We start from the raw sequence: 18,347 nt of genomic DNA, 5'->3' as shown, positions 1-18,347 counted from the left end.
ATTCATTTACTTTGGCAGTACCGCCAGACACAATCGCCTATGCTGTTGTACATCAACTCAAATTAGTGTGCCACTTTATCTGAACAGAAGTGTACATACATATTTTTTTTAAAAAATTATCTTTCTGGGAATTATTTAATTGATCGTTAACTTGAATTTTGAGATAGGTAGGGCTTCAGCCCCAAAAGCCATCCTTGCCTGTACCAGCTCAAGGTCCAATAGAAAAGTGTCACACCTTTAATGGCAGCCCTACTCTGAACCACTGTACAGCCACCAGGAAACAAACCCAGGACCTTTTGATTAAAAGTTATAGAATTATTAGAATTTTGTAAAATATAATTGATTGATTGATTGATTTAGTTTATTTTACTTCGCATTTTGTGCCTCTTGGCTAATTTGCGAAGATGGGGATGAGTGATGAAATGATGAAATTGATGAATGGACATTCACAAACAACCAAGCCCGACCGGGATTCGAACCCGGGACCCTTGGCGTCGCAGCGCGATGTGCTAACCACTAGACCACAGGGTCGGGCTTGTAAAATAGAAGTACTGTAGTTCTATGTCATGATTATTGATTAATATCGGGAATATTGTTCATGTCTTTGTAATGCAGTTATGGTATAATTCTTCACAATCACCTCATGAAAAAGCTAAACACACATTTTGTGTAATGCATTAATGCAAGCCAGAAAATTGATGCATCTATTTCTTTGCAGGCTTTCAGGAATATTAATTTAATTGGGTGTCAGTATATTCATAGTATTGCAAAATATTTACTATTCTCCAGCTTCTCTTTTCACAAGTTCAGTGCTGAAAATATATGCATACCACATCACTAGATATAATTATAGATATAATAATATATATATATACATTGTACCCACCTAAATTTTTGGAGGGGGTTGTTGATCCAGGTTGTACCCCTTGTACCCCATCAAATAATTTAATGGACGCAAGGTGCTGCTAATAAACTATTTTCTATTATCTCAGCACAAACAAATTGTAACGTTAACAAACATTACCTTCCTTTCCAGATGAATTCTAACCACTATATACCTATTCCAATACATAGTGGTTCTAGTTAGTTTACTTTTTCTGTGCTCTTGATTGATTTATTGATTGATTGATTGATTGATTCGCAGCAGTTACAAATAAAATGAAGAGAGGAAGTAGAAGACAATTTTTCCTTATTTCCTGAGGACGCTCATTCAGGTGAATCTCCTACGTTGCATAAATCATCATGTATGTACATATAAAAATCAACGTAATTTTCGAGGAGTTACAGTTACCTGCCCCTGATTATTAATGCTGCATTTTTGCTGTATTTCTTCACCAATACAGAACTTCAGTGATAGATGAAATATTCCAAACTTTGAGTATAAAATAATATTCATAGATAACTTTTTTTACAGCATATATTTTGCAAGTATTAATATAAGAAATAAATGCATTATAACGTTTTAACAATTAGGCAGCTTTGGTCACACAGATGTTACAAAAAATGTATCAAACCAAAACATAGGGTTCACACTGATCTTCAATATACACATTCTCTACAAATATTTAACTGATTTCATTTTCAATTCAAGACAAGTACTATAAAATATGAAAATGAATTAAAACCACCAACACACGGAAAAACTATTATCAACTCAGTTTACCTGAAGTCAGTATTCATCCAACTCATTTTCACTGTCTCCGGTGTCCATTCCAACTTCTTCATAATCCTTCTCTAAAGCTGCCATATCTTCACGAGCTTCAGTGAATTCTCCTTCCTCCATTCCTTCACCTACAAACCAATGCACGAAAGCTCTCTTAGCAAACATCAGATCAAATTTATGATTCAATCGGCTCCAAGCTTCAGCAATTGCAGTTGTATTGCTAAGCATACAAACTGCTCTTAATACTTTGGCTAAGTCCCCCGTTGGTACAGCAGTTGGTGCTGTGTAGTTTATCCCAACCTTGAAACCTGTTGGACACCAGTCGACAAACTGGATCGATTTCTTTGCCTTGATGGTACTTATCGCGGCATTAACATCCTTTGGCACAATATCACCCCTGTACAACATGCAACACGCCATGTACTTGCCATGACGTGGATCACATTTTACCATCTGGTTGGCTGGCTCAAAACAAGCTGATGTAATATCTGCCACAGTCATTTGTTCATGGAATGCTTTCTCTGCAGATATTACAGGAGCATATGTCACAAGAGGGAAATGAATTCGTGGATATGGAACTAAGTTAGTTTGAAATTCAGTTAAATCAACGTTAAGAGCACCATCAAATCTAAGAGATGCTGTAATGGATGACACCACTTGTCCGATTAGGCGATTAAGGTTTGTGTAGCTAGGTCTCTCGATGTCCAGATTTCTTCGACACAGATCGTAGATGGCTTCATTGTCAACCATGAAGGCACAATCTGTATGATCAAGTGTCGTATGTGTAGTTAAAATGGAGTTGTATGGTTCAACTACAGCAGTAGAAACCTGAAATTGAAAGATAAAAGTAAATACACACTTTTATGTAGCAGTTTTAGTTAGAATACTTAATTCTAAATAAATCAAAGCTTGATGCAATTTCTTTACAATTTAAATGCCCGAGAAGAATGAATCAAAAGTGACATCCATTGTTGCTATACTGGATAATGTATTACAAGAACAAGCAACGAAGTTACAAGAATAATGTTCGAATTTACATTAGCATGAGCATTTCTTTTGTGTTTCCTAACTATTCCACTTTTATTATTGTTAATAAGTTAGGACAAGTATTAATACAATATAATTAAGAAATTGAAAGGAAATTGAAAGTGCTTACACATTTCCATGGGCAAATATAGGAATTTAATCATGTGTCAACACACTTAAAATTTAATTTTAAACAGAATTTTATGGCCTAAAATACTGAAAAATCTAGTTTGTCTACTTCAAATTCTGTTTAGTATTTTACATGTAGCCCATTAAGAGGGCCATTTCTCCATACTGTATTTATAATTTTTGGAAGCAACTGATGCCCTTGAAATGAGACTACCACCATATTAAATCTTCACATGTTAATTTGCTTGAACAGTGCTCAGGCTGTCCCCAAAATCTCACCAGCATGCAACTGTTGCAGCGTACATACTGCACTGTACGGAGAGAGATGACAGTGTTCATAATGCATGAATTTACACCTAATTCCTTCCTAAATCAATACAAAGCATTGAATTCATCTGATCTATTGGATCTATTCCATACACACTCAACTGGCAATAAAGAGATTTTTTCGTAAGAAAATGAAACACTACCGAATAAGAATATTTGGGATTCAAATACTAAAAGTACAGTGCCTTTCACGGTCGAGGTGAAAGAAGTAAGAGCTCATCTGCCGGCATTTAGACCCACAGTTGTACACTGACTTTCGCACTGGACGCGTCAGTGCTTCAGTATCCACATAGTTGGTGCCCAGTTTGCACGTGTTTGTGAAGTGTTTAGGTGTTAACAAGTGTTTTAGTTTACATATTACTGGTGCTTTTCTGCAGTCTAATAATGCGACGCTATACAAACAATTAAAAATAATGAAATTTTATGTACGACCCTTTCTTCATTATGAGTTTGTTTTTTGCAGCAGAATTCCCAGATGTTCCTGTTCCACACAGACAGTGTTCGTAAACGTGTGAACAAATTTAGGGAAACAGAATCTGTTCTTGATAAGAATTGAAGGGTAAAACAGCGTGTGCTTACTGAGGAGAAATTACACGACATTGGAGCACGATTGGAACATATTCCTCAAAAATCTCTCTGGTGCCTTGCACAAGAAACTGACATTTCGATGACATCTGCGTGGCGAGCTACCAAGCTTTTAAACCTGAAGCCATACATTACAAGAATTCAAAAAAACTATCAGGAGAGAAATTGAAGCAATTTCGGAACAGTAACTAATACGTGTTAGTGAAAATTTGTTATAAATATGCCGTAAATGTGTGGGTGCTGGAGGACTTCATTTACATGACTTTTGTAACAAGGTACGTGCTTATTTTATTTGTAACTGTCAATGTAATTGTACGAGGTTATTTCATTACATAGTTAGCTGTTCAAGTTACACGCAGATGTTGCATCCAGTTTGCCGGCAGACGGGCTCTTACTCCTCGATGTGCTAGCAGCCGCTCCACGGCAACCTCGGTCGTGAAAGGCACTGTATATCGTAAAGTGTAGATAAGCAAGTTTTAACTGTATTCAACGACACGAAAGGGCATCATATTATTATAAGATTCATGTTACAATAACTTACTACTCTTGGCTTGCCAAATTCGTTTCAATATGATTACAGTTGTATCCAAGTGCCATGAAGAAACCAAAGAAATATATAATTCTACAGTTTGCCTATGAATGTCTGCAGAATTTTTCCAAGGATGGACAAGCAAGGTATTTTATCCAGATAGGGAGGCAAACTAGGCATATTTACCCAATTTGGCCTCTCAAAACACTCCTTCCATTAAAGTTATGTTCCTGCAATGCCAGTATAATAATTAAATTACTGTTGCAAATTAAAGTAGTGTGTGAAATACATATTAGGATGACGTTCATTTTCCAGGGAGGTGTGCTCCACCTTCTGGACATCCATGTTTTTGTCCTAATATGAGGAGATATCCAGCACTTTCTTGCTACTATGTGAATAAAATTAAAAATTATGTAGTGTTTTAATAGTATAATAAAATACTAATGTGATTAATATTGAAGACATAGGATATTTTGACACTGGCATATCTGAGGGGGTTATAATATCCCATCTTTGGTCCAGCTTAACAAAAAGAACATCAAATGCAGAAAAAAAGTTCCAAAATGTAGCGCAGCCTACCTGATATCAAACGTGTACACCCGTTTCCATATGTTAGTACCTGCTCCCTTATATTCCTTGTTTTAGTCCACTTCATGCACAAATAGGCTTAATAATCTTGAATGGACCTACACCTTGATTACAAGGCTACTTAATTACCACTATGCCATCGAGGATACCTTAAAATCCACTGTCACTGCATTGTCACAGAATTTATAAATCTTTAAATCACTCGACAAGTGAATCCATTCAATTAATTTGTCTAAGCTTTATTGTTCTAGTCTAGGGAAAAAAATCTATCTCACTATTATGAAAGTAAATTAAAAATTTTTAAAAGTGAAAACATTGTAGTGATGACAGCAGTAACAATAAGTTTGCACATATTTACTCAGAGTTATATTGAATTAATATAAAATTCACCTGAGGAGCTGGATATACAGCAAACTCCAGTTTACTCTTCTTCCCATAGTCCACAGAGAGCCTCTCCATAAGCAGTGACGTGAATCCAGATCCTGTGCCGCCTCCAAAAGAATGGAAAACTAAAAAGCCCTGAAGACCTTCACAATTCTCTGTTAACTTGCGGATGCGATCAAGAACAATATCAGCTTTTTCTTTTCCTATGGTGTAGTGTCCTCTAGCATAGTTGTTGGCAGCATCTTCCTTCCCACTAATAAGTTATTCTGGATGAAAGAGTTGCTTGTACATTCCAGTTCGGATTTGATCTAAAAAATATAAATTATGTGCATTTCAGAAATCTAAGATTAAAATAAAAATAATTCACTTAAGTTATTGTTTATCTTCAGTATGAGCAAAATATCACTAGCTAAGTAATGTAGAGAAGTGACTTGCATAATGGAAATTTGGAACAGAATATATTTTGACCACATTGAAAGAACATGATTCGAACCTGTAATCCTTTTATACGCTACAGGGTTTCTACCAGTGTAGTATGGATTAAGGTGAATCCATGTATAATCTTGCCTTAAATTGGTTATGTGTCATATTTAAAGTGGAACAATATATTGGTGCATTTGGCTGGAATATATCATAACGAAGCGTGAGCCTGTACATTTCCAAGAAGCTTCAACCTGACCAAAGGTCATTCACTTAAGTCTACCAGCCAGTTGCTCCTCTTAGGTATGTCAAATATGCAAAGTCAAGTGTAAACAGACTTCCTGGAGTATTGGTGTAGCAAACAGCTCACAGGTAAACAGGCAGTAATTTTGCTAAGAGAATAGGAAGTCAAAACTTGATGAATAGGCATGGAGGAAGTCTCCACTGCAGAGAGACAGAGGAGAAGGACAGTCTTTGGATTGATTTGGAATAGTCAACAGCGTTCTTCGGTTTTGTCTTCGAACAGTGTCAGTCTTGCTTACTTAGCCTGACAAGCAAGCCCTGAGTAAAGGTTTACACTTTGTTCTTGGGATTCGATCATCCGACTTCATGTTAGACAGGTAATTAGCCTACCCTCACTATGTATGAGTCAGGTTCGAAGGTTTTAAAATCAAAGTGTTAACCGTTTGCGATTTCTAGTTCTTTATTAGTGTATCTTGTTACATTAGTACCTCTTGCACCTTACCACCAAGCTCACTATGAGCAGCAAGTTGCTCTACCATTGAGTATGAATGATTAAGTGAGCTACATTCCCAATAACATCCCTCATACTTAAGGGTATGATACGTGGTGGAGATGCTGGGTAGTTCAGTCATCAAACTTGGCTACTTGGAAGATTTTCGTTGAGAAGAAAACATTAATTCCAGAAAGTTGTTGGCTGATCATAACGACAATTGAGAGGACTAGCAGAATACGCAAACCAGGATTTGAGAACATCTCAAGCAAAGTGGTTTTCGGCACAATTTTCATGACTTCCTATTCTCTTAGCAAAATTACTGCCTGTTTACCTGTGAGCTGTTTGCTACACCAATACCCCAGGAAGTCCGTTTACACTTGACTTTGCATATTTGACGTACCTAACAGGAGCAACTGGCTGGTAGACTAAGTGAATGACCCTTGGTCAGGTTGAAGCTTCTGGAAATGTACAGGCTCACGCTTCGTTACGATATCTGAAGATTGTCAGTATTTTTTGTTAGTAATACTTAAATAAGGGTACAAAACTCTGAATTCTAATTAAATTGTTGAAACATGATAGGTATTGAAATATTGCAATGGCTTATTTCATAAGGGCACTATTACTAGTGCTGTAAAACTAAATGCTGAAAATTCATTTGTAGCTTCAATTTCCACAAAATTCAGGTATGGGATTTGCAAATTAAGTAACTACTGTGCAATTTCAATTGGTAAACCTCAGATCACACCTGCAAAGCATAAGTGTGTTAACGAAGGTGTCACAATATTAAAACAACCTGCATATTGATTGATTGATTGATTTGATGTTTTAAGCAAACTTTATGCACAGTAAGGCTAATCGGGACTGGACCTACAGTTTAAAGTGGAATCCGAACCACTATGTGCCTCTACCGGGTATCGAACCCAGGACCCCTAACCTGCATATTCAATGACAATTAGTAATTGAGCTAGATTTATTATACTACATACGGTTCAATGCATCGGAAGACCGTGGCTGGCCACCGTGGCGGAGTGTTTAGCACATCGCGCTATGACACCAGGGGTCCCAGGTTGGAATCCTGGCCTGGGCATGGATGTTTGTGACCGTCCATTCATCAATTTCATCATGTCATCACTCATCCCCATCCTCACAAATTAGCCAAGATGGCACAAGAGGCAAGGTAAAATATAGCAAATCAATCAATCAAGCAAGCAAGCATCGGAAGACCCAAGGACTGCAACACACACTTCTTAAATACAGTATATGAAAATGAAAGAGGGAAAAGTTTAAACAAGAATATTCCGTTAATATAATGAACAGCTATATATAACTAATATTGACTGAAACACAGTTATCTATCATGCCAAATCCAGTAAAGTTTGGACCATTCTTTGTTATAAGGCAGTGACAAGACTTAAACCCTCACAAGAAGTACTTGTTCACACTTAAGCGCATAATACTTCATGTTTGGTCTAGGTATCTCCAGTCTCATAATCTGGACTGGAAGTAAATGTCTTACAATTTCACTTTACAGTGCCTCTGCCAAATGTATAACTCTCATAACTAGCATCTAATGAAATCAAACTGGTCTCCCAGATGTAATGTGGTTACATCGCCTAGTAATCAAGGGGTCCCGGGTTCGATGCCCGGTGGAGGCACATAGTGGTTTGGATTTAACTTTAAACTGTAGGTCCAGTCCCAATTAGCCTTTCTGTGTATAAAGTGTACTTAAAACACTTATTAAATCAAATAAAAATATTCAGATATGTATTTAAATAGTAGAAACCACTTTTGGAAGCCAGAAATTTATGAATTATTCTTTCATAATTAGGGTGACCAGACACATACATTTAAAAAAGAGGACAGTGCGTAGTGAAAAAGGAGGAGAAAGTCATAAAAAAAGAGTACACAACAAAAAATGGCATAGAGTTTGTCATTACTCACAATTTAATAAATATATAAGAAATCTACCAACACTTTGCTCACACATAATTCTGATGTTCTTTTCAATAATTTCCTCTTACCTTTTAGCAACGAAAGCAAACTTCTAATCTACTATTTAACACATGACAATCATAACTAAGAATGTCTAGTTTGAAGCACAGAATGTTACCCTTTTTCAAATTCTTGGATATTAGAATGCATTATCCCTATAAGTGATTGCAAATGTAACAATGTCCTACAGCTTTTACTTATTTCCAAAAACCGAATTTAAATTTTAGGTAGTTTAGATTGGGTGAAGAAATATGATTTTAATGCCAGGAACATTTCTAGAACTCTTTCAACAGCAGGAAAAAGTGACAAGCCACCTAACACTTTACCTCATATTCGATTCTTCCATCCTTTAAGAGCTTGAAATTTTCTTGCAAGATCATTGATGAATTTACACTTTCACTTCGTTATTTCATAAAGTAAATATGACTTAATAATCAAAATTCTCATACGCGTTTCTGTATCGCGTATGTATGACTAGGGTTACCAGACGTCCGGTTTTTCCCGGACATGTGCTACATTTTAGTCTTATGTCCGGCGTCCGGGAGGAATTTGAAAAATATTATATATATGTCCTACATTTTGAGCATCACATAACATTAATTAGGAAAATACGTAACAGGAAAAAAATCATGCAAGTTACATGTCTATGGACTGCACTTCCAAGCTCAATAGTGAAATTTATTTTGATTCAGTCATTGTTCAAAAAGAAAAAGTTTGTTCTGCTATTAAACAAACGGGAAAACGGAAGAAATTGATGAACAAAGTTTTGGGACTACTTTCTGATAACGTCACTGTTCAATGCCTGAGCAGAATGTCTTGCCTTAGGGTTTATACTGATGGAACAAGGTGTTATTAAAAATTCAGGGGTATATAGAACAAAGTTATTCAGGGTATCTGCCAGTCAAGAAAGTCATGGAAGTCAAGAAAAAGGCAAGAAATCATCAAGTAGGTCAAGAAGTCAATAAAGAGGCAATAAAGAGGCAATAAATTATTCTTGTGGTCAAGAATTTATGCTATCATAATGACTGATTGGTTGATTTAGTTTATTTTACTCACATGTTTCTGTCCCTTTGGCTAATCGCAAAGATGAGGATGAATGGTGGTAAGATATGATTGATGAAGGGCAGTGGCGGCGATTTGATCCCCAAACCGTGGGGGCAAGGTGCCAATTCTAGGGGGTCAAAGACTGTATATTTCCCTTTGTAGATAAGATTTAGCATAGTGTGGAGGCAAAAGTGGCGAAAACAGGGGGCAACTGCCCCCGCTCGCCCCCCCCCCTAATCGCCGCCACTGAGAAGGGACAGTCACAAACATATAGGGACAACCGACACAATCCCCACATAAGATTATACTGGTTGCAAGTCCAGACGCCAAAGCCTCGCTTGTCTGCCAAACGCAGTTCAGGATGCATTAATACGAGAAAGCAGATCTAATTATCTTCTTAAATTCAGCTTCAGTTTTTATCTTAACTGGCCCTTTGATAGGGGTTTTCATTGAATAAATATTTATTTTCTTAATTACTAATTTCCAACTTTACCTAAGTAGGGGTCGAATAAATAAACGTTAAGAAAAACGGGAAAAGGGTCTAAGAAAAGTTCAGAAAAAGTCAAGAATTCTAGATGTGTTATTTTGGTAGACTACCCTGTTTCCTGTTTTTTCTTTGTTTCATTTCTATTTATGCATTGAGGTTAATCGAAACATTAACTTTAGAATTTTGCATGGAATTGAAACCTAGAATGTTGCCTCCATTGGAGGAGTCGAACCTGCGACCCCCCCCCCCCTTGATCACAAAGCGATATTGTCTGCCATGTTGCTTATCTTAAATACTCTTTATGCATTAAAGCTAATCGGTACTAGGCCCACACAGCGAAACAACAGAATCTGCTCTCTCTTTATACATTAGTGGTAAAGTCTTTGCATTGTAATCAAAGAGGTTCCAGGTTCTATATCCAGTGGAACAACTTTATGCAGTACAGTTAATAGACATGCAAGGCTTTCCTGTAACAGTTTCTTTTCACTCGGCAAGTCAGAAAATTCTCTGTATCCGGTGAAAACTTGAGTGGTAAGCAACACTGCAGAGTGCTGTTTTCCAGAACCTTTACTTCGGCTGTTCTACCACACTCGATCGGCTCCGAAGCTGATCTTTAACTCAAACGAGAGTGCTAGTTTTTGTGAACAGAAAGGTACCAAAGGAAAGTAAACTGTCCTTGCCCACAGTTCTGAATTTCTTTCTCAGGACGACTTCTCTTAATGCATTTGTGTAATGTTTGTAATGTACTATATTATACATTAGCACCAGTTGTAAAATGTAGGAACATGAATTGTCTACTTCACAATACCGCTTGGCATTCAATCCATTTTGGTGGCGAGTTGTAAGGATTGCAACTATGTATATGGTAACCAGACGTCCTCTTTTATCCAGTCATGTCCTTCTTTTTAGGTGTTTGTCCGGCGTCCGGGCGGATTTTTTAGAAATCTGTAAATGTCCTCATTTTTCGGAGAGAGTATAGCAAATGTGCTGCATAGAGAATGCTTGCACATACAATGATCATTATATCACTTGGGCCGCGTTTTCGAGCAATGCTCACCTAGCATCTGGTAGCTGAACACGATAGTAGAAGGGCAGGAGGATAAGACCATGACAGAGCAGAATTTGACACGTCCGGTGTTAGGTTACATCCGGTGACAGCCGTGTACGAGCGGATAGAACACTGAGTCAGCAGAAAGTTGACGTGCCTGTTGACCTTGAAGACGTCCGGTGGCGATGTGGAAGGGGAAGGGGGTAATTGACCCATGACGTTGTTTTTTGATGTATGCTAACCTAACGCGTGCGTATGCTTGTGTGTGTGTGTGTGTGTGTGTGTGTGTGTGTGAAGGAAATGCGCGCGCAACCATTGTATAAGATGCAAAGTCGTGAAGGAACGTGATTTGAAGATGGCGCCAAAGGTGTCGTAACCCCGAGAGCTTAGCGGCTAAGGTTATTGCTCTGTAAACAAGGGTGTCGAGGGTTCGATTCCTGGTAGTCAATATTGATTGAGTTAGTGTTTTAAGTCTACTTTATGCACAGCAAGGCTAATCTTGACTGGACCTACAGTTTAAAGTGGGAATCCGAACCACTGTGTGCCTCCACCGGGTACCGAACCTGGGACCCTTTGATTACATCGCGGCGACGTCAATATCGAAATGTCTCGATTAGCCTTTGCGTAAATAAACCCAACAAGATAGCGGTGTTCGAAAATCGAGTTGGGTTAATGGTTAAAGTTGTCGCCTTGTAATGAAGAGCTCCCGGGTTCGATTCAGTACGTAGTCAAATGGAGTCAATTGTTTTTGTCCACCACTATAAATCCAGATTAGTCTATCTGTGCATATATAGTCTTTGAAAAAAAACAATATGACGGCCGCGTTCTGTGTGCGGCGGCTGCGCTGCGCGGGCGGCGCGACGCGGCTTAGATGTTGTTGCTTAGATATAGATAAGTTTAAATATGAATTTATTAAAGCGGATGTTTTAATCAAGTGGTTCCGGGTTCGATTCCCATTGTTGGCATAACTGGGTATTCAATTCTATTAGTTTAAAAGTCTCGATTAGCTTTTGTGCACGAAGAGGAAATGAACTAAAGTGGAAATGGGGTGTAAAAGTTAACGTTGATACACAAACAGTCTTGATTAGCCTAACTGTGTATAAATCAGGGTTTCGGAGCAGAACGGATCAACGCTTCGGCTGTTGCCCACGATCCGGAGCGGAGCAGCGGGAATCGGAAAATTTCTCGCTCCGCTCCGGAGCAAGTAGCGAAATTTTAGAAAATGGTTCTCTCCGCTCCGGAGCGGAGCGCAGAGGAAGTTGGAAAATTTCTCGCTCCGCTCCGGAGCGAGGAGCGATATTCAAAGAACTTGCCCACTCCGCTCCGGAGCGCTCCGAGGTTGGATAATACGAGTGTATACAGAAAACTAACGATCAAAGGTTCAGAGTACATTAGTAATTTTGTTTGTGGAATTTGTACGCCATTTGAAAATCGCCCGTTATTGTTGTTATAAAACTGATTATTACTAAAGCTAACGCCACGGAAACAGTCCAGACAAGATTACGTCACTCAACTACAGTGTTGCCAATAAGCAAGGAATAATCCTTACACAATACACCAGGGAAGGCACAATCAACCGCATACGTACAACGCGCAATGTGTCAACTGTGAAGCGTAAAAGAAGTGTGGCAAACCTGGAGGGCCAGGGGTGTGGAGGAGGCAAGGGGAAGCTTCGATCTTCACTGGACTGTTTTCGTGAAGAGAGCGATGATATTATTATTATTATTATTATTATTATTATTACATTTTCATTATCACTTTTACTACTCTACTACTACTTTTTGGGACAATATATTTCAATAGCAGGTGTGCCACCTGTGGTTTTATGAGTTGAGAGAATGGAACCACTTTCTCATTTCCTGCCACCAGGGATCGCGACTGAAACTCATTTCGGTTCAACTTCTGGTTCGGGCTAAGCACTTCAGCATATCGGCCCGACGTTACAATCCATGGCGCGGAAGAAATGAGTTATTCCGGAATATTGGTTCGAGTAACACTGGCGAAACTACTGCAGAGAATCCATTTGACCTTCTAAAGGCCAGGAGCACGCAGAGGAAAGGCGAAGCATTTTGTACGGAGGAAGATAAAAAGCAGACAGGTGTTCATGCAAAACACTCGCTGGTGCACAATTGCCATATCTAACTTTCTTTTACGCTGGTTATGTATGATACTTTGAATGTAGCGAAAGGGAAAAGTTGAAAGTAATTTGAAATTCAGGTTGCTAATTTTAACTTTCCGATTTTTGAATGTATGAAGTTGAAACTCTGAATCATGCTTATTAATGTTACTGTAAACACGGCCAATTAGGAAACGTTTTAATTTGAAATACAGAGTTTTCATATCTAACTTTTCAAAAAACCTTGACACTAGAAAGTTGAAAACCGGCTTAACCAAAAATGTAAGTTGCCACATTTGGTTTAATTTTATGAAGATATAAAGTCGAAAATCGGAATGATGTTTGTATACAGCCGAACAGGGGAATTTAAATAGTATGAAATACAGGGTTGTTATATCGATTGTTTTTCCCAATTTTAAAGGCAGGAAGTTGAAATAGGTATTTAATGGTTACATACGTATACTACTGCAAAAATTACAAAATGTCTGGTTGCCATATCTAACATTTCAAGTTTGTAAGCAGTAACCTGGAAATAGGCATGGTGGTTATAAGAAAATTACAAAAAAATTGGAAAAACGACGAATGGAATGTTGCTATATTTAACTTTCTGAGTCTAGAAAGCCAGAAAACGTATACGTATAAAATTAATATATTTTTTTGTATTAAGTACGTTGTACACAGCAAACTGAAAGCATGTTTTCAGTAATGAACAATGTGTAGTCAGCAGATAAGTCGAAACAAGATGTATAAACCTTAATAACCGTGAAAAAAACAAAATGTAATTTTATCTACTTGGATAAGGGCATGTCCTGAATTTTATAGTTTCATTTTGGAAAACAGGGCTGCTAGCAATTCCTCACTGATGGCATTTGATTTGATTTTTGTTACTTAGCATTGAATTTTGGGCTAATCGCGACGATGATAATGAGAAAATTGATAAATGTGTACTGAAAAAAAAAGTAGCGCACTGTACCCCGATAACATAGTGGTAACAACGTCGCCTTGTAAAGAAGAGACACTGAGATCGATACCCGGTGGAGGGACATAGTGGCTCGAATCCCACTTTAGGTAGGATTTAAACTGTAGGTCTATTCTCGATAGCGTATTGTTGAGTCTTAAATCCATCAAAAGTCCATAACAAAAGGCATTGTTTCAACGTATGTTGAATGTATAATTGCAATGTATATGGTGATAAATTAATCCTTAAACAAATATACATTTGTAATTCTGTTTAATAATAACACTTCACTTTCCTTTACATCTATTCACAAGAGCATAAAAATACAACTTGGAAATTAATTTCCAAATTAACAACCTCTTATTCATATCTTTTACGTGCGTGTGTGTGTGTTTTCTGAAATCTGGCATCTATTCACTTCACAAGTGTCTATTACATAACAGAAAGCATCATTTGGTATTCAATATCAGACGAATAACGAATTTCGTGGGAATATTTCTGCGAGTTCGTGGATGTGAGTTCCAACTCTCAACGACAAATGGTGTTGGTTTGACCCGCGTTAATGTCATTGGTGTTTTCTTTGTGTTTGTTTCTCTATCACAGTATATTTCTTTTCCATAGTTTCGGTGTCCTATTTTTTACCGACTTATCTAGAATTTGTTTAAAATTACGGATCATGAGAAATATACGATTAAAGGCAAGGCAAACGTAATAGTCCGGAAAAGACAAATTGAAACGTATACTTAGTTGAAAGGACAATTGGTCATTGTTGATTACATTATAGAAATAACTTGATCGAAATACTTGGTTTTCTTTTACATACATTTTTGTAATTCTTTTTGTGCACCTTTCCATTCCTACTTGAACAGGTAGACTATAAATAAAAATTCGGCATGGTTTCCTTCAATTCATTATTACAGTATAGATCTTTCATGATTCTCGTGGCTTATGATGCATAGAATTAACAATTACGGATTTTTCTTTGTTCTTGTATATTGATTTAACAAATCTAGTCACCTTATAATTCTATTACCCGAGACTGGTTGGAATGATTTCTCCATTAGCATGGACGTCCGGAAGGGAGGGGGCCACGCCACCCGGAAATGAAAGTCAATCAAGAAGTACCTATTTTACGCATATAATTTCATTTCAGTCACAGTAATATATGTTAATTATTGCAAGAGCGTTGCAGGAACATGATAACTTCAAGCTGTAGAATTTTTTTTAAAGGGAGTAATACTATTTTGGGGAAATTCTGCCTCATTCTGCCTCCCTCCCTTGGAAAAATACCTTGCTTGTCCTTTCCTGGAAAAAATCCTGAAGACGTCCATGTATCAGCGGCGTTAAAAATTTCATTAAATGTCCATATATCACCGTTGACAAGCACACATAATATGCATGTAATGATACAAGAGAACACAGCTTTTAAAGGCTTCTTTATATGACAGTGAAGAGAAGAACAACACGCGCAAGTAATACTTTTAAAAGAGAACAATCTAGCCAGAATTGGTGTAACATAATTGTAATACAACTGGCAACACTGGATCTGTCTGGCAATGGCGACGCCTCTACCATGTACGGATAAGTCGAACGCAACGTACAGCGCAGCGAACGAAGTTCTCAACCCCGAAAGCACACAAACAAGCTATGTACCAGTTTCACCCTCCTCCCCTCTTGAAACGGGCACAAGACCAATGCGCTAGCCGATTCCCAATGTTCTCAAATTGCCTAATAACGATTTTATTTTTAAATAAAAAAAGAAGTGCGTTATCGATCCCTATTAGCATATATGCACGAACGGATATTAAAAGAGGAAAACAAGATGGCTGACACTGTTGTGTATTCAAGAGGTTCCAGTTTCGAGTCCCGATGCTGGCAAATTGCAGAATAACGTTGATTTTTTTAAAAAAGTGAGTTACTATTCCCAATTAATCTTGATACACAAATAGAAATGGCTTACTTTGGGGTTTTGTAACCCAGGGGTCGAGGGTTCAATTCCCGCTAGTAGTGTAATTGATGCTATAGCTGGGACGAGAAAGTATGAGCCCCTCTCAGGCAGATTTGGCTACACTTAAAACTAGCTCAAGATGTGCATATGAGCTAATTGCTCAAGTGTGGTACTCTGTCTAATCCAAGATTTTTGTAAAAATGCCCTCGGGAATTTTCTGTGAAAGTATGACCCCCCTCAGATTGATTTGCCTACACTTACAAAAGCTACATCTGTGAGATTGTTGTCCATAAGCTTGTCAAAAATATGCCCCTCTTGATATTTGTTTTGGCTACACCTAAAACTAGGCCAAAAAGCCACCCACACCCACCCACATACACCCACACATATTTACTTCCGGTTTAAGTTTAATTGGACTCCAGGCCCAACTTGTGCAATATGCAGAAGTCTTCTAGAATTGCTCTGTGACTCTCTTATTTCTTACATCATAAACATATGATTTTTCACCTATAAGAATAACACTACATATAGTGTCATCAGGGAGTGTATCATGGAATTCACAGATAATTTTAATGTTTGTCCTGTCATTAACCACAACTTGTTTTTTTTTTTAGGTGTTGATGACAAACATGGGTCTCTGTGCTTTGAATTCATCTGGTGTGTAATACATGTCAGTATTGCCAGTAGTGACCCTTTTGTATGCTGTAAATGCCTCATATAATTTAAGAAAATCATCCTTGGACATGTTTAAATTATAATTTTCTCTAGGGAACACCTCATTTCTGCCATTTTTAAGATATATGTTCTTCATGTTGCAGCTATCAAATTTACTTGAATTTTTTTCCTGATTATTGTGTCTTCCAGTCTGAAACAGTACCACCACAAAATCTGGCATGTCATATTGTATACTGGAGAATGAATTTGTAGCATCAAACTCATAATAGCTACCAGTGGCAGGCTTCTGCACATATTGATATGTATAAAATTGTAAAGGCACCTGTGGATTTTTTAGGATATCTGCTTTGTATTTAAGAGCATAACTGGCTTCATATTCAACAACTGGAATTCTTAGCTCCATAGTCTGAATAAGGCACTTGCCCTCATCAGGTAGGGTATTAGGCAGAGCTTCCCCTGTAGAATTTAATGTACTGTACCTCATCAAAGCATTATCATCATTGGCAGCTCTTCTAAATGTAATTCTTAAACCACCCTTCCACATAATGTTTTTGTAATCTGAGAAGAATCCTGGCAACAGGCGCATAGGAAACAATACTGTGTGGCTTTTAGATATAATTTTATCACCAGCCTCAAATCCACCTATTTTGTAGTATGATGCCTCTGTTTTGGATAATTTTAGTGTGGCCAAAGCTGTAGAGGTAATGCCAGGGTAATCTACTCTGTTTATAACAACACCATGTTTTCTGATCTTAATTTCAGAGAACAGATGTGGCACAAAATTGTCTGATTTTTTCAAAAACATGTATAACAGCCAGGAGAGTTCAAATCTCAAACCCCCGTGCTTGTCACATGCATCATTTTTGAGTTATTCAAGCACATAGGTAGAATTACAAGTTTTTTGAAAAAATTATAGAGGCACAAAACATAGAGAATTGTATATGCATGACATCTGAAAAGATTCCAGGTCTCCCTCACTTATAGTTTCTGAGATAATCAAATTCAAAAAATTATCGATTTTTTCAAAAACATGTATAACAGCCAGGAGAGTTCAAATCTCAAACCTCCGTGCTTGTTACATGCATTATTTTTGAGTTATTCAAGCACATAGCAATTGCATGCACCACATGGCATATGAAAACAATACAGGTCCACATTTCTTATAGTTTCTGAGATAATCAGAATTCAACAAATTTTGAGTATGTTGTTCAGTAGGGTACCACAAGTTTATATCTCCCTGCTGGAGTGGCACAAAATGCATAATTCTCAAAATACTGTTAATACTGCACTTTTCATAAAATTCTATTTATAGAACAGACATAAATTGGACATTTGCAGCTTAAATATTGCATCTATCAGGAAAATTATAGAGACAAAATATGTAGAGAATCATGCCTAGAATATGCCTACAAAATTTTAAGTCTCCAGCACTGATACTTTTTGAAAAAATCACAAATTCAAAAAATTATCGATTTTTTAACAAAACTTCTAAACAGCCTCTAGATTTCAAATATGCAACCCCCATGCTCCTATCTTGAAAAATAGGCAAGTTATTCAAGATCTAGAGAACGGCAAGAGATTTTTGAAAAATTATAGAGATCAAAAAGTTGCATCTCGGCATGCCCATGTTAAAGCAACAAGCCCCATGTCTCTAGCATTCATGGTTCCAGAGATAATCAAAATTATTGTTTT

General features: G+C 37.4%; 1 protein-coding gene across 1 annotated transcript in view; it reads right to left on the bottom strand.

Annotated features, from left to right (window-relative positions):
• Positions 1-1,405: 1,405 nt before the first annotated feature.
• The window catches only part of LOC145984134 (tubulin alpha-8 chain), a 123,414-nt gene continuing 106,472 nt past the window's right edge, over positions 1,406-18,347 (bottom strand). Inside the window, exons 3-4 of the mRNA XM_083117575.1 lie at positions 5,238-5,539; positions 1,406-2,491 (exon numbers count right to left, since the gene is read on the bottom strand). Coding sequence (XP_082973701.1) covers positions 1,670-2,491; positions 5,238-5,306 — 891 coding nt within the window. The 5' untranslated portion in view covers positions 5,307-5,539 and the 3' untranslated portion in view covers positions 1,406-1,669. The remainder of the gene's footprint in view (positions 2,492-5,237; positions 5,540-18,347) is intronic.

The sequence above is a fragment of the Lepisma saccharinum genome, chromosome 2, assembly GCF_977018435.1.
Source record: "Lepisma saccharinum chromosome 2, izLepSacc3.1, whole genome shotgun sequence".
Taxonomy (NCBI): domain Eukaryota; kingdom Metazoa; phylum Arthropoda; class Insecta; order Zygentoma; family Lepismatidae; genus Lepisma; species Lepisma saccharinum.
This window is presented reverse-complemented; position numbering and strand designations above follow the sequence as displayed.